General features: G+C 45.0%; 9 protein-coding genes and 1 non-coding gene across 10 annotated transcripts; 7 read left to right on the top strand and 3 right to left on the bottom strand.

The window, feature by feature from the left end:
* Positions 1–29: 29 nt before the first annotated feature.
* On the top strand, positions 30–102 carry Trnaf-gaa. Its single transcript has one exon. It is a non-coding gene; the product is annotated as a tRNA-Phe (tRNA).
* A 75-nt stretch (positions 103–177) lies between these two features.
* Positions 178–11,842, bottom strand: LOC6609640 (E3 ubiquitin-protein ligase Smurf1). The gene is made up of 8 exons (XM_002034281.2): positions 11,357–11,842; positions 10,756–11,201; positions 10,655–10,693; positions 4,552–4,788; positions 2,290–4,492; positions 2,034–2,233; positions 1,814–1,977; positions 178–1,738 (listed from the first exon to the last, which is right to left on the bottom strand). The coding sequence occupies exons 2-8, from the start codon at positions 10,808–10,810 to the stop codon at positions 1,454–1,456; spliced, it is 3,183 nt and encodes a 1,060-aa protein (XP_002034317.1). The 5' UTR covers positions 10,811–11,201; positions 11,357–11,842; the 3' UTR covers positions 178–1,453.
* LOC116800659 lies at positions 5,025–5,512 on the top strand. Its single transcript, XM_032716819.1, has 2 exons — positions 5,025–5,293; positions 5,420–5,512. Exon 1 carries the CDS (start codon positions 5,040–5,042, stop codon positions 5,262–5,264), a length of 225 nt encoding a protein of 74 aa, XP_032572710.1. The 5' UTR covers positions 5,025–5,039; the 3' UTR covers positions 5,265–5,293; positions 5,420–5,512.
* LOC116800660 lies at positions 5,397–5,703 on the top strand. The gene has a single exon (XM_032716820.1). The coding sequence runs from the start codon at positions 5,409–5,411 to the stop codon at positions 5,577–5,579; it is 171 nt and encodes a 56-aa protein (XP_032572711.1). The 5' UTR covers positions 5,397–5,408; the 3' UTR covers positions 5,580–5,703.
* On the bottom strand, positions 7,133–10,215 carry LOC116800658 (NADH dehydrogenase [ubiquinone] flavoprotein 1, mitochondrial). Its single transcript, XM_032716818.1, has 2 exons — positions 9,032–10,215; positions 7,133–8,956 (listed from the first exon to the last, which is right to left on the bottom strand). The coding sequence occupies exons 1-2, from the start codon at positions 9,371–9,373 to the stop codon at positions 7,265–7,267; spliced, it is 2,034 nt and encodes a 677-aa protein (XP_032572709.1). The 5' UTR covers positions 9,374–10,215; the 3' UTR covers positions 7,133–7,264.
* Positions 11,843–11,970: 128 nt separating the features above from the next.
* On the top strand, positions 11,971–12,811 carry LOC6609639. Its single transcript, XM_002034280.2, has 2 exons — positions 11,971–12,586; positions 12,645–12,811. Exons 1-2 carry the CDS (start codon positions 12,197–12,199, stop codon positions 12,720–12,722), a joined length of 468 nt encoding a protein of 155 aa, XP_002034316.1. The 5' UTR covers positions 11,971–12,196; the 3' UTR covers positions 12,723–12,811.
* Positions 12,720–13,653, bottom strand: LOC6609638 (methylosome subunit pICln). Its single transcript, XM_002034279.2, has 2 exons — positions 13,452–13,653; positions 12,720–13,365 (listed from the first exon to the last, which is right to left on the bottom strand). Exons 1-2 carry the CDS (start codon positions 13,568–13,570, stop codon positions 12,837–12,839), a joined length of 648 nt encoding a protein of 215 aa, XP_002034315.1. The 5' UTR covers positions 13,571–13,653; the 3' UTR covers positions 12,720–12,836.
* Positions 13,654–14,250: 597 nt separating this feature from the next.
* On the top strand, positions 14,251–18,156 carry LOC6609637 (rho GTPase-activating protein 21). Its single transcript, XM_002034278.2, has 7 exons — positions 14,251–14,399; positions 14,465–14,697; positions 14,751–15,551; positions 15,798–15,964; positions 16,054–17,055; positions 17,201–17,508; positions 17,570–18,156. The coding sequence occupies exons 1-7, from the start codon at positions 14,251–14,253 to the stop codon at positions 17,925–17,927; spliced, it is 3,018 nt and encodes a 1,005-aa protein (XP_002034314.2). The 3' UTR covers positions 17,928–18,156.
* Positions 18,157–18,461: 305 nt separating this feature from the next.
* Positions 18,462–18,958, top strand: LOC6609636 (protein PET100 homolog, mitochondrial). Its single transcript, XM_002034277.2, has one exon. The coding sequence runs from the start codon at positions 18,566–18,568 to the stop codon at positions 18,812–18,814; it is 249 nt and encodes an 82-aa protein (XP_002034313.1). The 5' UTR covers positions 18,462–18,565; the 3' UTR covers positions 18,815–18,958.
* Positions 18,959–20,441: 1,483 nt separating this feature from the next.
* LOC6609635 (facilitated trehalose transporter Tret1-2 homolog) lies at positions 20,442–22,475 on the top strand. The gene is made up of 2 exons (XM_002034276.2): positions 20,442–21,236; positions 21,650–22,475. The coding sequence occupies exons 1-2, from the start codon at positions 20,535–20,537 to the stop codon at positions 22,343–22,345; spliced, it is 1,398 nt and encodes a 465-aa protein (XP_002034312.1). The 5' UTR covers positions 20,442–20,534; the 3' UTR covers positions 22,346–22,475.
* The last annotated feature ends 479 nt before the right edge of the window (positions 22,476–22,954 follow it).

Here is a 22,954-nt window from a genome sequence, read left to right as displayed (position 1 = left end):
GTGCCATATTCTGCACGCTCGTAACATCTGCCGAAATAGCTCAGTTGGGAGAGCGTTAGACTGAAGATCTAAAGGTCCCCGGTTCAATCCCGGGTTTCGGCAATCTCCTTTTTTTTTAAATCCTGCATTTCAGTGAAATAATCTTTTTTACTCCAAGGTTAATAAAACAACAATTACTTAAGGCTCATTTATTTTTAATCCCTTTTGGTTAATGGAGCAGAGTCCTTGTCAATGTGCGCAGAATTTCTGCCTTAGAATCCTTAGTAATTTGATTTCTAGACCTCGCTAAAGCTAAAGAGTTAACGATCGATTTGTGTTGTATTTTGAAAGAGTTACTCCTATTTGCTTAAATTCAAGGGTTGAATCCTCGTTTACAATAAAAATGTAATAGATCTCACATATGCACTACATTTTGAGGGTTGGTGGGTATCGGGAATGGGAGGCTGGGTGTGGATTCTTAAATAGCTACCAATTGTTTCGTTTTAATTAAAGTCAGATAAAATTTTTACTAATATCACCTTCTAGAAATTTGTCCAATTCGTTTCCATTAAAAACTGATGTAAATATGATTTAAGAACGTACGTGTATATAAAAGTTTGATCCTTAAGAGCTTTGATTTGGCGGTGTGGCAATAAATGAAATTAAAATAAGACTTTAATTAAATAATTTGCATTTATTTAAAAACGTAAAAAATAATTAATTTTATGATTGAGTAATTTTTCAAGTGTTTTGTTTTCCTATCTTATTTCCTTATATTTTTGGGTAGGCAATCATTTTGCTCGCATAGTTATAAAATATGCGAGCGGGTAAGTCGATGAGAGTGTCAAATGACTATTTAAAGAATAATCAAAAACTTAGCAATGGGTCCGAATGGTTTTTATAAAAGTACAAAATCTAATCAATAAGCATCAAAAATGTACTAAATTAAACAAAAGCACGAAAATTTGCCCGTACAATGCCTACAATTAAAAATTGTTTTTATGCCTAATTATCAACTATGATATATGTATAATCTTGTATAATTGTATGTATAATTGGTTTCGTAATATTTTAAACTACAATTTATAACACGCGCCACGACGTAAACAAACAAAGGCCAGGATATATATATGTATATGTTTGTTTGGGGGTGTGAAAATGTATATACTCATATATATATTTATATATATGTATGCACTTGGTAACTATGTATACGATGAGTTAGTAAATACTCGCTAAATTAAATTTTTAACTGCAAAATACGCAGCACACAAGATTAAACAGTGCTACGGGAGCAGTTCATCAACAAACAAATAAAAATATAAACTTATCATCTTGACCAGGGTCAGTACAATTTTGATTTCAAATCGCCTTGATATATGTTTCTTTATAATGTGCATTAAATATATTTAAAGGTGTCTATGTATATGCATATGCGTGGATCAGGTGAGGGTCACAGTGTCTCTTCTGGATCTTACTCCACGGCAAATCCACAGGTCTCCTCAACGGCCTGCGTCAGCTTGTCGCACAGTAGCTGGTACGTCTCGTAGGGCGGCAAATCGATCCGGTTAAAGCAGGTGTGCGCCTTGGGCAGGTTCTGCGTGGGCACGTCGGCAGTCAGGTGAATAGTAAACAGTCGTGGTCCCACCGCTCCCGTGGAGCCCTGTAGCGCTCTGAAGCCCTGCAGCGGCACTCGCGATGATCCCGTCACGAACTGCAGCAGCCGGGCTCTCATCTCAGAACTATAGGACTCGACCACCTTGAGAAGTGTAAAACATTGATTAATAAAGTTAAATAATCTTTAAAATAATCGCTATCAAGTAGCCATACACACCTGCCAGAACCACAACACCTGCGTCGTTTCGTTCGTACAGTGCTTCAGTCTCGTATTGTTCCGCCAGTCGTTGACATCAATGCTAGAGATGCCACCAATGACCAATTCCAGTTCGCGCTCATCAAACGGTCTTAGGAGATGGCTGGGTATAAGCTCACAAAAACCTGGAAGATATGCATTTATTACTAAGGTTAAGACAAATCCAAATCCGACCACAAACCTTTCTGCAGAGCCAAAAACTGTTGTTCAATGCCGCGCATGAAACGATAGTTCACATAGAGCTTGACATACTCGCGTTTGTTCTCCTCCGTCACAGGAATGGAGGCACCGCCAGGCTTCAGTTCGTGCACCACCAGAGCACCAAAGCTATTGTTCTCTACACTGAATGTGGATTCAATGATGCCGCTGATGTTGCTCTCCCTAAAATGCAACGATAATATAAACAGTTCCTAGATGTTTAAATATATTTCACTCACAGCATCCAGGTGAGGCTGCGATGTAGCTCCGGATCCACGCCTTCAATATCACCAAGCGTAATCGGTTTGTTCAGCAGCTGCTTGTAGAAGGGTGTAGTGAACCCACCATCCAGACAGTGACCGTGGAACACGGCAATGCCCAGTGTGCGACCCACGAAATGAAAATAGGACAAGTGATCGGGATTCACACCGGAGTCTGGATTAATTTGCAGCGTGTAGTGATCATCCCTACTGTACTGGAATAGGCCATACTGCGGGTTCAACATCTCGCGGGAAAGCAGATGCAACCACTCTCGTGCTACGCCACCATAGTCCAGACCCTCCTCGCCCTTAAATTTAACCATTAGACGCTTGCGCATGTCCTTGGCCCGCATTTTCATTATCAGTCTATAGCTCTCCTCGAAAATCTCGTTGCGTGACACCTCCAAACGGCAGTGGCCGGACTGCGGCTGCATCGTTTGCAGCTCCGTGCGCAGAGCTCGCAGCTTGCCAACCAAATCACGGCGGTACTTGGGCAAAAGGTCGGCGCCTTCAAGCAATCCCTGTGGCAGATCCGGAACAATCCGATGGGGCGGGTTTGTTGTAGTTGTGAGCGTCGTTGGAGTTGCGTTGCTCGCCGGCGTCGCCTGTGGTGGAACTGCTGCTGCGGCCGCGGGGGTAGCAGGAGTAGCCGATGGTGGAGCTGGTGTGCCAGTATTTGCAGCGGATGGTGGTACGGTTCCGCGTCGAATCATTTGCAAAATGCTGCCACTAAGCCGTGGATCCGTAAACTGTGTGGTTCGGTTGTTGTGGTCCACAAAGTAAACCCTTCCTGAGGCCGTCTTCCGCTGTTCCCAACCACTCGGCAATGGTCCGATAGCATCTAGCGTTAGATGCTGTGTGTCAAAATCACGTGGTATCCGAGGATCATGCCACGTGGAAACACCAGTGGGTATGTGATAAAAGTACACCTGCCCTTGTTGCGTGGTTCGCATTTCATAGCCGGGCGGCAGATCCAAAAATGGTCGTGCTGCCTGATTGGCAGCTGCAATGGCTGCCGAGGCATACCTCTGCCCAGATCCACCTCCAGCTCCGCCGCCAGATGTGCCCCCATTTCTTGTGCCTCGTGAAGAGCGTCGTCTCGTGGAGGACTCCTCACCTTGTTGCCGCGAGCTCCTACGCTGTGAGCGCTGACCGGGCGTTGCAGCTGTATAGGATCTACTTCCTCCTCCGCTTCCGGCTGGTGTGCTGTTCGCATTCGGACTGTGCACATTTCCATTTGCAGAGGGTGTCACTGAAGCTGGCGGCGATATATTTGGAGTTGGCGGACTTTGACTATGCCTGGGAGGAGTTGTTGTGGTTGAAGGTGAAGTAGTCGTTGCGGCATCTTCTTGCGTCCATCCGTTACTAGCACTCTGGGGCTGCGCCGCCTGGCCACTTCCATTTCCGCTGGTACTTCCATTCTGAGCATTTCCATTTACATAGTTCTGCTGACCCGTGGGGGATGTAGGCGTGCACTCTGGCGGAGCATGGCCATTCGTTTGGTGCTTTGGTGTTTTAACATGATTGTCGTTGCTGTGCAGGCGAACCGACGCCGATGTCGTACTGCTGGTGGGTGTTGCTGGTTCGTTTGTCGGACGCTGCTCCAAGGTGCGACCACCTCCAGAAGATGAGTTCGATGAGGATGTTTTTTTGCCAGGCGTTGTGGTGGCCGAAACGGGCGCTGTGGGGCTCGTGTTCTCTTTGCCCACGCTGGACAGGATTTCCGTAGAGTGTCTACGTTCATCTGAAGCCGTCACAGACAAGTCCCGGATGCGATGGCCGTTATTCATCAGGTTCGTGCAGGTTGTAGAACGGGTTGGCCCAGCCGGAGCTTGTCGATCACCGCTGTTGCCATTGTGCGTGTTGTGCCGTTGCTGTGGTGAAGTGGTGTGGCTCCCTCCAACTACTCCTGGCTGTCTGGGTCGATCCCACTGAGTCGATTTGGTGGCATGGTTCACATAGTAAACTCGACCGTTGTCCGTACGCCGCTCCTCCCAACCCTCTGGCAAGCTATCTTCCGAGGAGTCATCTTCCGACGGTCCACGGACATCGCCACTAGGTCCGACAATGGCCAGAGGATTGCCACTACTGGGTCCGTCCTTCGAGAGCAACGAAATGATGATTTGACCACGCACAAGCTCATCGTCATCCGGCGACAGCTTTCCCAGATCCAAGCGTTGAACTGAAGAAATGTTTGTTTGTGAAAATATAAGTCAATTTGTCGATATAGGAATCACTTACATCCAGCTCCTTTGAGGCTCTGTATGTTGAACGCGGGTATCCTCACACAGCCCAGGAATCCACTGCCCTTGTGTATCTTTCGCTGATTCCACACAGTTATCGTAATGGCATCCCCAATGCCCAGAAACAAATCGTAATGTGCATTCCATTTTGGATCCAGAGAGGATTTGCTGATTTCCGTTGAGTACACCTGCCCAGTTCCATCCACCTGCACCTTGGCAAAGGGATCGGGTAGACCTGCAAAAGAAATATAATTCAAATGAGCAAAACCAATCAAATATAAATTGTTTAAAATTAGTTTGTTAATAATGTTAACTCTCTATTGTCATCGATCATTACAGAATGGAAAATGGGTCTATTTGACACCGATGATTACAGATAAAGCGTTAGATTTTAAATGCAAACCATTAATGCACACGAAAGTTCCAACAAATTGATCCTATTTAAAGGTGCATGAATATGATAGCCTTGTTTATTTGTAATACAACATGAAGTGCTTGAACTTAATCGTGCTTTCGCTGCTGCTGATTTTGGCTCAAACGGACGGATATAGCCATCGCCATCCGGGCTTTGCCCAACGCTTGCAGATCAAGCCAGGGTGCTTGCAAGTGCCTCAGATATACACCGAGGCTCCAACTCCAACGCCCACCATTATCTTTTCCTCGTTGGAAGAGGTAGGGATGGCGGACATCAGGAGAGTAGAAGCAGATTAAACATCTTTCAGAGCAAATTCCCCCTGAGTGTGAGTTCCCTATTAGATTTACCTTATCGGCTTGGCACTGTGAAGCCCCTACTTAATTGAGGCCTATATAAACGCTGTCACTCTATGAGAGCTAATCATAAGCAAATGCATCGCAATGCCTTCTAGCTGGATTCATTTGCTGGGACTGCTGGCCCTGTTTCTTTGCACGATCTTATCTTCTGGAGATGCCTCCCCCTTCGACGAGAGACGCCACAGAGGATGGAATCCACGCCCAGGATCAATGCCGCAGATTCCCACCACACCACCTTTTAATCCATACGGATAAGGTGCCATCTAATTATCTAAGAACTAACTAAAAATATAGATCAATTCTTAATCGTTTACAAATATATAAAATGCATTTAGATGGACTACAAAGAAATGTCTAAAAATGTCACATATTGAATGTAGCATGCGTTTTTCTATAATAAGAATTCGGCTGTCAATCAAGGGGGAACTTTTTCCTCCACTTTTTGGTTTTAAGAGTAAAGGGCAAGAAATGTCAATTGAATCTGAGGAACGTATGAGTGAAAATGTTTACATCCCGACCAGCACCAAACGTGAATGCGGTCAAGTGTCATTAGTCAGAGATAGAGATATGGAAGCACATTGCTAGACATGTGGAGGAATGGACGCAATATGCCAATCTCCGCTATCAGAACTAAAATAGGAACCCCCGCTGTCGCATCGCTTTTGCTTATCGTCTTAGTCGGCCACCGATAATGCCCAGAATCTTGACAAATTAAGCGCTCGACATTCCGCTTGAATTAAACAATTAGGAACTACAATATCGAGCCGGGGCCGGTGATTTATGCGCACCCGGACTGGACTAGACTCAACCAGTCCCTCCCAGTCTGACAGCCACTGACTCATAACCCGGTAGATATCACAACTAGGTTTTTTCGCACACCCATATTTGTATCGGAATCCATTCGTGAATCGTTATCTCAAGGCTGACGCTGTTATCATGGCTACGGCCACAAGCGGAGCAAGAGCATATGCAGGCCTTCTGCCATCAGCTGGTGAGGATGCCATCAACCCGTTGCTGGACTCGCCCAGGTAATTCGAGAAGGGCACATTGCCACTTCTTCATCGCCTGTCGTCGCCGGGCAGCTGTTGATTGATTTTATGCAAGAAAGAACATACGACGGGTGGGGGAAGACATACTGGTAGGTAGACAGCAGCACAACTGAAAAGCACTCTATATGGAAGTTAAAGGTGTGTTTATGTTTCCGATGCAATGCGATTTCTTTGATTCCAAACATGCCTTTAAATTAGAAAAAGTCTACGAGTACTAGCGCATGTTTGATTCCTCAAAAGATATATAGTGCATATGCACATACATTTATCGTTTATCCAACAGGCCTATTTCCTATTCCCTTGAGGCAAACATTTTTTTAATCTGCCTTGTATAAAAATAGATAAAAATAGTACAAAAAAAATGTGATATTAGATTGATTGCACAAGAATGCTGAAAACGCGCTGGGCGGTTTAGAATTAATAATAGAACTTGGCGATTAAAACAAATTTTGAGCAACACCAGAAGCGATAAAGTGGACTATGATTCGGTCGCATATTAACAATAGCTGCTATTGCATTCAATTAAACGCCGCCCACCAGCCCAGTTGCATAACCCAATATCCACAGCTCCTCCTCGCTTCACGCCTGAGCTGCCTGAAAAGTGAGAAAGAAGAATGAAGAAAGCCAAAGGGGGGATTGGCGACCGACAGACTCGCCGCCTGCTTTTGGGCCAACATGGCTATGTGTTCAACCCCCTTTGGCTTAACGCTACGTGGCACAATTTCGTAGCCCAGTCGACAAGGCGAGGAAGTTAACGACTGGCTGCACTTTCACTCGGACGGAAGCCGGTAGTCAGAGTCAGCGGAGCTTGAAGTCAGCCGCATGCCACGGCTGCTGTTCGAAATACACATACACATAAAACACGGGCGGTTTTGATGCAACTGGCACGCTTTATTCTGGACAAGGAGTCACCGTTTGACAAGGGAAACGCTCGGCCTGGAGTGCTTCAGCCTTAGCTTGGTCCTCGGCCGCCCGCTTCTTGATCCTCTCCTCGATGACCGGACGGAAGTTTCGGATGAGTCCTTGGGGCGGCCAGGCAGCACCATCGGCCAGGGCACAAATGGTATGGCCCTCGATCTGCTTCGTCAGTTCGAACAGCATATCGATCTCTGCGATCTGCGCCTGTCCTGTGACAAATCTATGCATGATCATGTTCACCCAGTGGAGACCCTCGCGGCAAGGAGTGCACTGGCCGCAGCTCTCGTGCTTATAGAAAGCCGATAAGCGGGCAATGGCCTTGATAATGTCCGTATCCTTGTTCATAACAATCAAGGCACCCGTTCCCATGGACGAACGCACTGCCATCAGCCCATCGTAGTCGTGAATCGCACTCGAGGCATGCTCCTTGGTAATGCAGGGAGTGGAAGAGCCACCCGGGATGATGGCCAGTAGATTGTCCCAGCCCCCGATCACTCCACCAGCATGGCGTTCGATAAGCTCTCTGGTTGGCATAGACATCTCCTCCTCGACGGTACAAGGGTTGCAAACATGACCAGAGATATTGAACAGCTTGGTGCCAGAGTTTCGGGTACGTCCAAAGCTGGCAAACCAATTGCCACCACGCCGGCAAATAGTGGGAGCCACGGCCACCGTTTCCACATTGGTCACCGTAGATGGACAGCCAAAGACGCCGATATCGGCCGGAAAGGGAGGCTTGTTCCTTGGCTTACCCGCCTTGCCCTCCAGAGATTCAATCAGAGAGGTTTCCTCGCCGCAAATATAGGCTCCTGCTCCACGTTGCACATAAAGATCGAAATCGAACCCAGAACCGCAGGCATTCTTTCCCAGGTAGCCAGCCTTATAGGCCTCAATAATGGCATACTGAAGATTGCAAGCCTCGTTGTAAAACTCCCCGCGAATGTAAATAAAACCAGTGTTGGCACCCATAGCCCGTCCAGCAATGAGACATCCCTCTACCAGCTTGTGTGGATCATGGCGCATTATCTCGCGATCCTTGCAAGTACCGGGCTCGCCTTCATCCGCATTGACCACCAGAAACTTGGGCCTTCCATCAGGCGGTTTATGCATAAATGACCACTTAAGTCCACTGGGAAATCCGGCGCCACCGCGTCCCCGCAGTCCAGATGTCTTAATCTCGTTGACTATCCACTTGTCACCCTTGGCTATGATCTCCTTCGTCTTGTACCAGTCACCGCGCTTCATAGCTGCCTTCAATCGCCAATCGTGCCGTCCGTATAAATTCGTAAAGATTCGATCAGCATCAGCAAGTGGTCCAAAAGTAGTTTTCGTCTGCGGTGGTGGAGTTCCGGGCGGTGGCCCCTTTGGGGGTGGTGGAGCGCCGCTTTTGTCAGGCGGAGAACCGCCCGTCGGCGGAGCAGAAACATTTTTGGGTGGAGGTGAGCCTCCCGGTTTGGCAGGCCCAGATCCTTTCGGTGGAGTGGATTCCTTGGCATGCACAGTCACAATAGTTCTTCCTTGTAGAGAAGCATAATTCCGGCCTATAAAATTATCCCTCAGCTCGTCAACTCTTTCATCTAGTCGAGATTTCTTTCTTCTAGCCATATCTTTAAGCCTCTCTAACAAATCGGCCTCGAGTTCTTTTTGGTCGGCTGGATCTAAAACCTTTTCGACATTTTCATTAATAGGAAATTTCGTTGTGGGCGGAAGTTTCTCGGTTGGAAATTTGGGGCAATCTACCTCGGATTGTTTTATGCTTTCCCTTTTTTTGGCTCTTTGCTCAGACGACAGCAAATCGTCGTTACAATCGATTCGAGATCCTTCTCTCATAATCAGCAAAGGTTTGGCTGGCCCCATTAAGAATGGAATAACGCTTTCAGCGTCAATTAGTTGGTTCTTCTTCACATTTTGTATGCTAGAAGTTCGGAATATGTTTACCAGTTTGATATTTTCAGTTTCATTACCAGGTCGTAAGGCATTTTGAAGGCTTTTTACTTCTGTTAAACCTTTATAAGCACGAGTTAGTCCCAATGAAACCTTGTAAGCACCACAAGCTCGGCGATTTACCAGAAACGATATCATGCTTTCGTCTATATACTTTATCTGATTATCTGAACTCTCTGGAAAGTGTGTTGAATCTTTAGCAATCAAAGGAAAATTCAAAGCACACTACTTCCACAATTTTCGAACTTGATATGATAAAAAAAAACTTTACATTACTCACAATAACGAATATCGGAAAGACCCATTATGGATTTTCCCTATAATGACCGTAAGCGCCGCTGGTTTTAACTAAAATCTTATCGCAAATAATCGATAAAATATGAAGAACTAACTACTAGTGTATATACTATGTAGTATATGGTAGTAGAGGGAAAAAAGCAAATGAATGCGCCATATTCTGTAGTCAACCACGGAATTCAAGCATTAGCATTAATAAACATTCATTTGATGTGACACCAGCGGCCACAGACCCATTTTCGGAAACCGAAATATCCCCCTATTGGAATCTCACGGATAAGGTACATCGAATTTGTTTTTTTTTTTTTAGTAGCACATTGAACAATGCGTGGCGCGTGATTTAAGTGCAACCAAGTGTACAAAAATGGACAAGAAGTGGAAAAAGCGAATAATAAATCACAAATACACAGAAAGAAAAATCATATGCCGTGTGCGATTGTCTTTTGTGGACGAGCGAGTGAGTGAGTCGCAATGAAAGCAAATTAGTAATAATCACTTTTTTTATATCTAAACAAAATATGGGAAAAGAGCTCAGATATGGCACCGCTCGCACTCACCCACTCGACATGATGGGCGCGTTGGGGGGAAGGGCTTTTCCGCAATTTGTATAAAAATGAAAGTAGACAAGAAAGGAAGTGCTAAATTTAGCGATACCTCATATGCATAGATGAATGTGAAGGAGAGGAAACAGCAGCACCACAAGCGCCGCAAATAAAACAAAACTTTAATTTACCACAATGTGTGTTTCGATTGGACGGCTAAACAGGTGCGTAATTGATGGTTTTCGAAAGGAAAACCAAACGCGAAAACAAAGCTTGCTGGGTCTGGCGAACGCCAACTGCTCCAAATTTCCCGTAACTAACCAAAAGTGAGTCAAGAAATTATCCCAATCATGTGAACAAATTACGAAAATAAGTGATTACGCAAAAGACATGCTGGGTAAATAGTTTTAAGGAATTTCTTGCTATAAAATTTAATATTTTATATGATTAGCGATTAAGAAAAAAGGGTGAAACTTTCATGCTTTTGATGACCGGAAGTTCCGCTTTCGGAACTAATTTAGAGCTTTTGACGGATAAGTGTTAGACACTAAGGAAATGAGATATATATTCAAATACTTACGAAATAAATCCTTGCGGGCCAAGTTTCTAGCACACAATACTGTAAGTAAAGTAAGTATATTAGTGGGTTTTATTAACAATTGTTTTTGCCAGCAGACTTACTCGTTATTCGAACTTTGTGTGTACCATTGCGACGAGGGTAATCCAATTTATTCATAATTTCCGACTTTTAATTGATATTGTTTGGTTTGTATAAAAATAAATGGATTTATTTTGTGTATTGATTATTTATATGTCGCGGGCATGTTGTTGTAGTTGTTGTTGTCGTTAAAGTGCCGAACGGAGAGCGAAGAAGAAGAAGTGCAAGTAGAAGGTGGAGGAGAGGAAGCAAAGGAGGTGTAGGAGGAGCAGGTGAGGGCGGTGAGAGGTAATTTCATTGCCGAAGGTAACTGCAGTTGTTGTTGTTGTTGCTCCTGCTGCTGCTGTTGTTGCGGTAGCCTTGACGGTTGCAATTGTTGTAGTTTTTGCGTTTGTTGCTGTGTGTCATGGCACACGCACATATATATATTTGTATATAAATAATAACACCGATTTGCTTTTTTTATAGGCTGCAATCCAAAGATAACAAATGGAAATGGGTATTATTAGTAAGTTCGTTAGAGATAATGTGTGTATTTTCCCCCCAAGTGCAAAAACCCAACCCAAAAGCGAGGGCGTAGGTAGGAAATCGTTCAGGTAGGCAAAATATTCACGAAAAACTCACCCGAAATTGTTTTGCTGATGTTGTTGTTGCTGCTGCTGAACCTCACACGCACATGTCTCGCTCACTCTCTCAAGCACACACACACGGACGCAATTCACGCATGCTGCAGGGGAGAGCGGGAGCGGGTTCGATCTGTCTCTCTCCCTCTGCCACTCTATTATTTCACAAATTGCATTAAATGAAATTCCACTGTGTGTTTAATTAACTTTAATTTAGTCGATGCTCAAGTATGGGTGCCACACTATTTACTCGCACTAGTATTTCCTTCGCTATTGATGTGTATGCGAGTGTGTGTGGTACTAAAATTTGCAATAATAAGCAAAGGAGGCACACTTGTATTGTTCTAGTTCACTAAAAATCGGACGAAAACTCTGCGAACAACGCACGCCCACACAGTTACTCGTTCACGGAACGCTTGATAGTGCGCGAATTATGCTGCCGCGGCCTCACGCGCTATTGTTTTACGGATTCCCATACAAATTTAACTACAACTTCGAACGCCATTTTTATTAGTGGTGGAACAAAGTCTAGTGTTGGGTGAAAAATCGATTACTTTCTTATACTATCGATTTTTTAGTGGTAATATTCGTGGAAAACATAGCATATTGTAGTACGTTTGTAATCGGATACTAAATTTAAAATAGTATGAAAATAGTATGAATATAGTATGAAAAGTTTAGGTTGTTGTTATATTGTTACTATTGAATAAAACTACTATTGACTATCGGTTACTAAATCGATGAGTTTAGCTCTGACTCGAACCAACCTTCTCCAAAGCAAACAAACAAACACATTTTGGCGGCGTTTTTGTTTACCTTTTATTTTTCGCAAAAAGTAACAATGTCAATTACTCTAGATTTTAATGGTAAGAACTTTGCCAAGGGAAAGAATTTAGACGTGCACTACTTGCCGGCTAAAATAGACGGCGATGGGGAAGCGAATGTGGAAAATTGCTTCAACAACTACACACGTGAAGCAACCGAATTCGGCCCAGGAATCCTGACGAACGCCTTGCGCGGATATCCTTTAATGGGGGAGAAATTAAAAGTGCCCGAAGGATACCGCGGATTAGTTCTGCAAGAAACAGAGAAGCCCATCAGCGATACCTCCGACCGAAAGTTGCGGCTAACTGGAGTATTTCAGGATTTTACCTACTGGAACTACGACAAAGTGCCGTCCAACGACGATCCCTACCGACAAGCCCTTCTTCTGCCGGATGTTGCTCAAGCTGTATGTAAATATGGATGCTCGAAGTACACCTAATAAATAACACATTTTATTTATTTAGCTATCACAGCCCATTAGCGAAGAGTATTTGGAGGCAGAAATCGCTCGTAATAAGGAAAACGCCAAGGAAAGCCCGTAGTTTTAATCGCGCTTACCGCGTTCTATTTATTACTCCAAAATCTAATCCAATACATATATATCGTAAACTTTATCTGGTATAAAACGGGATATTGATGTTTAAATAGATTATGCTTCACTCGTCAGCGTCCTCGAATCGCTCGTCGTCGTCGTCCAAACTGAGATTCTGCACGCCGTTGCGTCCCAGCGTCAAAGCATCATCCTCCTCCATGGCATCATCCTCTAAGCCACCGGCATCCTGCATAAGATCGCTGTCTTCCGAATCGCTGTTTGCCGAATCAGGATGTAGGGCCTGGCAAGTCGTCATGGCACTGTACATAGTGTCTACGGTGTGAATGTCCTCCGGCATAAGCCAGCACTCTGTGACCTCTTCAAATTGCTCGTCTACGGCATCCTCGAAATTGTCGTCATCATCGTGCTCATCGCTGCAATTTCCCTCGTCCACTTCCGCTTCCGAACCACCGCCATTCCGACCATTTACTGCCTGCTGGGGTGGATCTCCGTAGACGCCGTTCCACTCGACTTTGTGGTCCAGCATGAAGTAGATGCACTTCCTCGGATTCGAAGAGATACCGTGCAGGCTAACCTGCTTCCACTCAATGGATATACCCTCCGTCAACTCAGTTGGCTGCCAGGATAGCGTGCTAGGAACGAGAAATAATACTTACTTTAAAAAAATTTAAAGAATAGAGAGCAATACCAGACGCCGGCAAAGCTCTAAAGCGCTCACTTTTGGGCAATGTATACGGTGCCTTCGCCCACCACTTTGTCGCCCAGTTTCAGCTTGATATTGTTAGCCGTATACAGCAGACCATGTTCCGGCGGGGAAACACGCATAATAAGAACCATTTTAATATAGTTTATTAAATTAATAGCAAAAAGCGCGATCAAACAACAAAACTTGCCAAAAATTCAGTGTTGAGTACCATTTTTTCGTCACCGTTTAAAAGTCTGGTAAGGGTGGCAATAACTAAGAGAGTAAACACTGGACTCTGGCAATGCTCTGATGTATTTTCCTTCTTTGAATTTAGAATCATCAGAACATATGTTTTCACTGGAGAACTTCATCTTAACTCTGTTGAATTTATAAATAGTTGTATAAAGAATGGCACAAATTTGTCAAAAAAAGATAAAAACGTAAAACGTAATTGTGCTACCAGATCAGCTCGTACGATTTTCTCCCAAAGAGGTCTTAATTTGGCGCTCTAGCCGCGGTCACACTGGTTAGGTAGCGTCTCGTTCAATTTTCAATTTTAACTGTTAAAATTCGCGATAAATGTGATAAATGCGGAGTTATATGCTCGCGCAACAAACCTTCGACGATAAAACACTCCTCGAAACGGAATCATTACGGACAGAAGTGAAAGGAGTAGCCTTCGGGTTAACGAAACGAACTTGTCATTGTCCTTCCAAACGTTGTTGTTATTTTCCTTATCCGGTGGCCGTCGTTATTATTGTTGTTGTTGTGGTTGTTCGTGGATATATACAGTGTTTACTCGATAGTCTCGACGGATACACACACAGATTGCATGGAAGCAACGATGGACACGGACCATGCGAACCTAAATAATTTCAGGGATCGCGAACTGGCCACGCGCATGCGCCGCTGCAATTACGAAAAATACAAATCCCTGGTACGCATGCACCTATCGTTTGAACTGGAGCTCAATACGGATGAGTAAGATGGATCATGTTGGTATGTGGCTGCTCACCACATTGCTAACGATTCCCTTATATATGTAGGTTCGATCTCCCCTGTCACGAGATCGTCTACGAGGACAAGGGCAAGCTGAAGAAGTGGAACCGCCTGTCTAAAAAACATCGTTTGGGACATGGAGCAGCTGCCACATCCTGTGCCGCCGGCTCCGGCAGCAAATCCGTGGGTAATAGTCCCACAGAGACACTGCAACAGCAGATTGATCCGGGATTCTTAATGCATCTGCAGGAGATCAAGGAGTTCCTAATGCTGGAGAAGAGTAAGTTCGCTGAAGATTTCAAATTACGTTCATTAACTGATCCACTGTTCCAGATCTCACCCAGGAAGGCCTATTCCGCAAGGCTGGCGCGGTGTCCCGGCAAAACGAACTTCGGATGCACATCCAGCACGACAAACCACTGAATTTGGAACTTGCGGGCTTCTCCGCTCACGATTGCGCGACCGTTTTCAAAGGTTTTCTATCCGAACTTCCAGAACCGCTGCTTACGGATGCCCACTATCCAGCGCATCTCCAGATAGCCCCGCTCTGCCAGGCGCTCAATGGTCAGACTATGGCCACTGCTGAGCGTCAACAGCATCTCCTCAACTCCGTGCAGCTGCTACTTCTCCTCCTGCCCGAAGAACATCGTGAACTCCTTCAGCACATCATTGAGATGCTGCATGCTGTGGCCAAGCATGAGAAGAGCAACAAGATGAGCGCCGATAACTTGGCCACTCTCTTTACGCCCCACCTAATTTGCCCAAGGCAACTGCCACCCGAGGTCCTGCACTACCAGGCCAAGAAAATGTCCAGCATCGTGACCTATATGATCGTCCGCGGGCTGGACATCTTCGAGGTGCCTGGAAAGCTGTCTACCGACATCCGGGCGTACTTTCTCGAGCGCAAAAGAAAGAAAACCATGTCGCCGGAACAAACGCTTGACGAGTCCATCTCGGACGTCTCGACGGTCAACACGGTGTACACTTTTGTAGACCGAGCCGCCACTGCAGCGGCCACCAATACGAACAATACGGACACGGAGCTGGCGCAACTTTATGCCCATATCCAGAGCATGCCGGAGTCATCTAAGAAGAGGCGTCTGATTAAGCAGTTCAACAAGCAAAATGGGCAGGGTAAATTACTTTATATATTTAATGCCTTAATGCCCTTTACCTCTGGGTCTTATGATTTAAATACTTCTGCTAGTAATTTCAAAATTACTTGAAATAAGGTTCAGAATATCTTGAATCCAATTAATATAGTTAATATTACGGAAGTAAGAAATCTATAGCCACATAGTAACGAGGTAATTTTTGAGAAAAAGTTAAAATTATTAAAAAATATTATGATTTATCAATTAATCAAATTTCATTTGTTAGGCACGCCGTTGCAACTGGTGGTAATGAATCGTTTGAAGAACAACGAGGCCACTCGGAGTGCCAAGTCCCTGGGTGATTCCATTAAGAAGCACATTTTCCACAAGAGTCTCATGTCGCGCACTCCAAAAAGAGTGCCACCCAGTTTTCATTTGGCTAGTGGATCCGAGGTAAGTCGTGGATTTGGACTGCGCCTACTGCTGTGTTTTGTTTAACTAACCGCATGTCTTTTTGTAATCCATCGCATGTTTTTCGCCAGACGCCCAATATGTCGCATGTGAAACCGCCCAAGATGCGGGTGCTTTTTCAGAGCCCCACGCCACCCACACCCACCTCATCGACCATCACCAGCGTCAGCCTGTCCACTAACACTCGGCATCAGCTTCAGAAATCCATCTCATCTGCTTCCCTCAAGATCGAATCATCGTCATCGGACAGCAGCTCTAGCTGTGCGACCAGCGGTAGTACCTCTGCTCCAGTTAGTCGACAGCAATCGAAAGAATCAACTTCTGGCAATGGAGCAACTGCTGTTCCCGGCCAAGAAATGGATGAGATCGATGCCGATTGCTGCGTGACGCCTTTGAAGATCATGTCAGCGGTTGCAAAGCAGCTAATTGACAAGAAGAGCGTTGCGTGGGACGAGCACCGACTGCTGGAGATTGAGGAGTACTCGAATCCCTCTACGCCCGTCCAGCAATCGACGCGCTATAAGTCGGAGCCTAATCTGTCAAGTATCCTGCCACAGGTGGACGCAGAGGACGAGGACGACGGCGCACTGACGCCCATTATGGAGGGCCGCAGTACCATGGTAGCTAGCAGCAGCCATATGGGCAGATCAATAACCCGAAAATTGATGAAGGGCGTTAGCATGGGTAATCTCAGATTCCCATTCAGTACGCCGGAGACAACCAAACGACTAGTGCGAAGTGTTTCTGCCACGCTCAGGAGGCGTCCCAGTGGCGAAGAAGGCAAGCCCTGCCCATTGGCAGCGGATGCACCACTTCTCGAGGATGTAGATGATAGCGATGAAGACGACGACCATCATGGGGCGGTGGATGAGGATGATGATGATGATACACTTTCGGAAAACAATGGCAGCTCCAACGAGCTGCCCGCCATGAGCCTGGGCTATCAGCAGATTCTACAGAGCAGCGTGTATCGCAACATGGATCTCATTACGAGCACACCAGCTCTGCATATGGGTCGCCGTTCCATGTCGCCCATCACCAAGTCGACCCAGCGCATGCCTAAGGCGATGCAGGTGCGTTTGAAATCTAGTAACGTATATTTAATGCTAACATGATAACAAATATCGTAAGAACTTGGAAAATCCCAGGAAAATCAATTGTTAATATGTATTTGTGACAAGTATATGATAATTGCAACATATTTGTTTTACATTGTAGGAATCTATTATGACTCCCCGATCCCGGAAACCGGTGATGCTGCTTACCGCCTTAGCTGGCAATGGCGACAAGCAGCTAAATCTGAGCTTTGCCGAACAAGATGAGCCGGATTCGATTGGTGGCACGCCGACCAAGCAGCTGGAGCCACCATCGCTGCACAGTGAGGATGCCACATCTCTGGGGGGATATGCGGATATCCTAGGGCAGCAGCAGAGCTTTGCTCTCCTTAATCCCAGAGAGCGTACGACCAGCAGTAGCAACAGCAATGAAGATTCAAAGCCCTCAAATGCCTTATCCAGTGATTTCAAGTGAGTGTTGGCCAGAGATCCATTTTGCATATAGTTTTGACATTGTTTCTATAATACCCAGGGAGTATTTGCTGACGCGCAGTGTCCTTACCGCCAGTCCGGCTGATTTATCGTTTGCCAGTCGGTCGGATGATTTCGGTGGAGCCAGCACCACGCAGGACATCGACGACTTGGACGAGTCCGATCTGAGCCCTAGTCTGCTCTACTGCCTGGACGGAAATGAGCCAACTTTAGCCTCACCCTTTGGCAACAGCAACGCCAGGAAGCGATCGGCGGGGACACCCCTAAAGTCTGCGCTAATTACAAACCTTGACGCCGATAACAAGGAAAACATGGAGAATCTGCAGGAGGAGCACTCGCGCACCAAAAAGCTGCTAATTACTTCTCCCGAGAAGTATCCGGGCGAAACGGCCCTCTAGCTTTAAATTGAGCACAGATATATATATATATTCATAATCTAACGTTAAAACCGTTGTACGGTTTTAAAAAATCATCTCTCATCAAAATATTTAAGACAAAGTTTGCTTCCGTGTAAAAATGTTTTTGGTATGACACGTTTTAGCTTGGCCGCGTTCTAAAGTTTAGCATAAGTTCTACATTTTAAATGCATGCCTCAAATATTAAAAGATACATATATAACTATATATAATCGGAAAATAATCGCTGTTTTATTGGAAGGGCTTAAGTTGTAAATGAAATGTGTTAGCTCTGTGGGGGGTTACTGCAGTATTAACTGATAAGTTGTTCCAAGTACTTCAGATAGTTGAATGGTGAGACAAGAGAACAAAATCACACGTCATAATATTGTGCAATTTCAAGGGGGACGGGTAAGTTCAAATTTAGGATTTTAAATTGCTTGTCCTAGAAACTTTTTATGACAACTGTCCCAAAATATATGTTCGCCTTAACCAACACAGCTCGCCGTGCCCCCAACGACAGGCAACACTGACTGAGTTAATTGTAATCAGCTGTTTTTTGTTGATAGTTTCAAGGAAAACACAATTTATTCGACGAAAATTGCGTTTTATTACAACTCTCCGAGCAATAATACAACGAAATGGGAACCTGGGTGCTGGAGGTAGCCAAGATGGGCATGTACATGGCATTTCCGGTGACGCTGTTCCACTTGTTCAACCAGCCGGAATACTTTGAAGAATGGGTGACCAAGAAGAAGCGGGAACTTTATCCGCCGGAAAGCAAAAGCCACCACGAGGAGCTGCAGCGGGCGATCCGTGAACACCACGCCCAGCACGACGCCAAAATGATGCGTGCTATGGAGGAGGCGGAGGGCAAGCAGAAGAAGTAGATATTTCGTTACCACCAATCATCCTGCTAATCCCACGTTATATAATCGGGGGCAAGCAAACAACCGATGCTCCGGATGGATGTGACTAACTGTTCTGTAACGACGTAATAAAAACGTATTGTATTCAACCGAACAACACTCGAATCCCGATAAGTGTTTACCACTGTAAATCATCAGGAAATAACTATGATGCGGCTCCAGGGGATACTTGAAGTGCATTTTGGAGTTCCATTTACATTATCTGGCGAAAACAGCTCGATTCCAGGCCAAGACCAAGGCCATTACATGACCATTGTCATGTTTGCAAGTGGAATCCACAAGGACTGGGGGCAACTTGAAATCGCTATACGAGTATTCTATAGTCGAATATTATCATTATCACCCGGTAATCGCTTATCTACGGCCAAGCCCGCGCTGCACTGCCCGCCTATCAGAGAATCCGTCCTCGAATCCGTTCGGTGGGTCATCAATGGTTCCATCCAGTTCGCTGGTAACCGATAGTGGCGCTTGACCGCCAGGTGACCGTTGCGACTTAAGTGTACGTACAGGTATTCAGCTATACTGCGATTTTGTCACAGTTTGGGTGGGGTCCAATCTAGATCGATCCAATAACAGATTTTCCTACATGTGTTTTGGGCGTGATGGAATGCCTTGTTGGCTACGCCAGAGATTAGATGCACTCCCCGCGATTTACGCTCATTCAATTATTTTGTTGAGTCTCCGCTATTATCTGCTTTTCACACGGCAGCGCCGAATCAATTGTGCCGTAAATAGGAAAATACCGGAAAGGTTTGACTTAATCAAGCCGAAGATAGGGTACCCTCAATCTGGATGAGATTTGGTAAAAGTCTTCCAAGAACATTCCAACTGCTAATACAACTGTTTTCATTTAAATTTCTAACGGTTGCAGATATTTATTTATATTAAAATTAAGTTGAGTCATTACTTTCACAGCTTATAGAAAAGTTAGGGAGAATGCAAAGGCAAATTAAAATAAATTACTATGCAATATCAAGTATGTTTGTATAGTATAAAAAAGTTTCGATTTATTTATCATGTTAACATGGTTTACGAACTTGATTTTTAGCTAATCCATTCATAGATTTATTTTCCACACATCTTGCTCAACAGCTTTTTAGTTTTAGTTTTACACCAAGTAGGCAGGCTAAAAGAATAAAACATAACTACCCAGAATTTAAAAATGTATATAATTCCCCTTCCAATCGCACATTGTTGGAGATGATGAAGCATTTATTATGGTCGGGGGACCACCTCGTTCCACAGAGCTTACATACTTTCGAACTCACTCCCAATCCCAAGGGCTAGAGGGCGGACTTCGCCGCAGCATGGATTCGGATAATTGCTGTGGAATCACTTGATTGCTACATGTAGGAACATGTGTTGTTGCTGGAGGCGGGCGTTTAATTAGCTGCTTTGGCTCTCAAGTGATTTTGGGCGCTCTCAATGACGCTGCGCCGCCTCCTCATATCATCTGTCACCTGGTTTTGTGGGTGAAACTATGGCGAACTGATTTACGGCTATGCCTTTCGGTGCTTGACTTTCTCGGTCGACGTCGCTGCTTTAGTTATCGCATGAAAAGCGATTTTTCCAGCGTAATAACGGTCGCGTGGCGAATTCAGTTCCTTTCCGGCGATCGAAAGGGAAACACCTATAAAAGCCATATTCAAAAAATTCAAATTCAAAAAAAAAATACCTCGCCATGTCCAAGGGATCGGTGTTGCCACAATATATTGCTGGCTTGTCGGCCAGCTTTGGTGCCCTCTGCATGGGCGCCTCCATCGGTTGGTCCTCGCCCGTGGAGAATATGATATCGGTGAACACGGACTACGGCTTTCCCATTAGCTCCAGTCAGTTCGGCTGGGTATCCTCGCTGCTGACCCTGGGCGCCACCGTGATCTGCATTCCCATTGGTTTCGCCATCGATTGGATCGGCAGGAGACCCACTATGTTGGCCCTAATTCCACCGTACATGGTGGGCTGGGTGCTGATGGTGTTCGCCAACAACGTGACAATGCTCTACTTCGGACGATTCATTCTTGGCATGTGCGGCGGAGCCTTTTGCGTGACTGCTCCCATGTACTGTACAGAGATTTCGGCAACAGCACTACGAGGCACCATCGGATCCTTTTTCCAGCTGCTGATTGTGTCGGGCGTGCTGTACGGTTATTTGGTGGGCGCCTTCCTGCCCCTGCTTACCATCAATATCCTGTGCGCCATTCTGCCCGTGATCTTTGCCATCATACACTTCTTCATGCCGGAGTCACCCGTCTACCTGGCCATGAAGGGACGCAACGACGATGCCGCCAAGGCCTTGCAGTGGCTGCGCGGCAAGGATGCCGATATCGACGACGAGCTCAAGGAGATCCTGGAGGAGTCCCAGAAGAAGATTGATATGCCACAGGTTAGTTAACATTCCGCTAATAATCAATCAATCAATCAAAATCGATCGATATTGAAGGCATAAAGAAACTTTATAATGGGTTAGCAGGGCTTTAACTGATTTATTACTCTTTCCATTATCACACAATCGGAAGTTATACATATATGTACTTACCCTGATAAAAAAAAGTGTTGTTTATTCAGAAATATCATTATTAGTTTTCATTCATTAAGAATTTTAATAACTTGAACCCAAATCGGGTTTGCATTAAACTTGAACGATTTCGTAGTTAAACAACATATGAAAACAATAAATAATTTATTTCCATTATTCCATTTTGTAATCAGTGTAGCAGATACTACTACTACTACCTAATAAATACATTGATTTTGGTGAAGATTAGAAAATAACTCATGGTCTTATTTTCATTACAGGTCAACATTCTGTCCGCCCTTCGTCGCCCCATCGTCCTGAAGGGTCTTGGAATCGCTGTGCTCCTGCAGGTCTTCCAGCAGTGGACGGGAATCAACGCCATCCTCTTCTACTCCACCTCCATTTTTGAGGATACGGGCTCTGACATAAGTGCCAGCGATGCCACGCTTATCATTGGAGTCACCCAAGTGACCAGCACGCTGGTGTCCGTGGCCATTATCGACAAGGCTGGCCGTCGCATCCTGCTCATCATTTCTGGCATTCTGATGGCCGTGTCCACTGCACTGATGGGCGTGTACTTTCAGCTAAAGGAGAACGATCCGGCGTCAATGGACAACTACGGTTGGCTGCCGATCAGCAGTATCTGCATTTTCATTATATTCTTCTCGATTGGATTTGGACCGGTCCCGTGGCTGGTGATGGCGGAGCTCTTCTCGGAGGATGTGAAGAGTGTGGCAGGATCGATTGCCGGCACCAGCAACTGGCTGTCGGCCTTCATGGTCACGCTGCTCTTCCCAATCCTCAAGAGCGCGATCGGGCCGGGTCCAACCTTCTGGATCTTCACCGTGATCGCGGTCATCGCCTTCTTATACTCTCTGTTCTTCGTGCCGGAGACCAAGGGCAAGACGATAATCGAAATCCAGGACATGCTGTCCGGAGGAAAGGGTGTCAAGAGTGATGACAAGAGCCAGACGTGATGATGTCGCGTAGTCTTAGTCATAGCGATACTTTTTCATATTCTCCTTAAGCGAATAAGAAAATGTTATGTATAAGAAGTGAAGAGCATAATCAATAAAGTAGAGCCACCATGTATATAAACTATCCGAATTTTCGTACATTTCCGTCAGTAGTAGTTCTAATTAGACTCAATTGGTATTTAGTTTGAGAAGATTTAAAGTGTTGGAAAAAAAATGAGGAAATAAGAAATTTAAGCAAACTTTAATCTTTAATCTTTAAACTTCCGTGCAAAGAAAGGTCCAAATGATCTGTGGATAGTATGGATCAAAAAGTGATATGATATTTTCTAAACAATTGATATTAATTAAGAATTCAAATAATTCAATTATTCACGAGCTTACACTACAAAATATGCTAATTATTTTGTTGCAGATTTCAATAAAAATGGAAATGTTTATTATTATTTCGGAAGGTATTTTATTGGCAGCCAGCAATTTAAAACAAATATATTTATGTTGCGGTTTGTGGCAATAATTTCAATTCAATGATTTCAATGATAATGAAAAAGAACCGCACTGCGTAGTGTGACCAGTCCGATTTAAAACACAATTCTCAAAACGTTTGACACA

Source organism: Drosophila sechellia, chromosome 2R (assembly GCF_004382195.2).
Source record: "Drosophila sechellia strain sech25 chromosome 2R, ASM438219v1, whole genome shotgun sequence".
NCBI lineage: Eukaryota > Metazoa > Arthropoda > Insecta > Diptera > Drosophilidae > Drosophila > Drosophila sechellia.
This window is presented reverse-complemented; position numbering and strand designations above follow the sequence as displayed.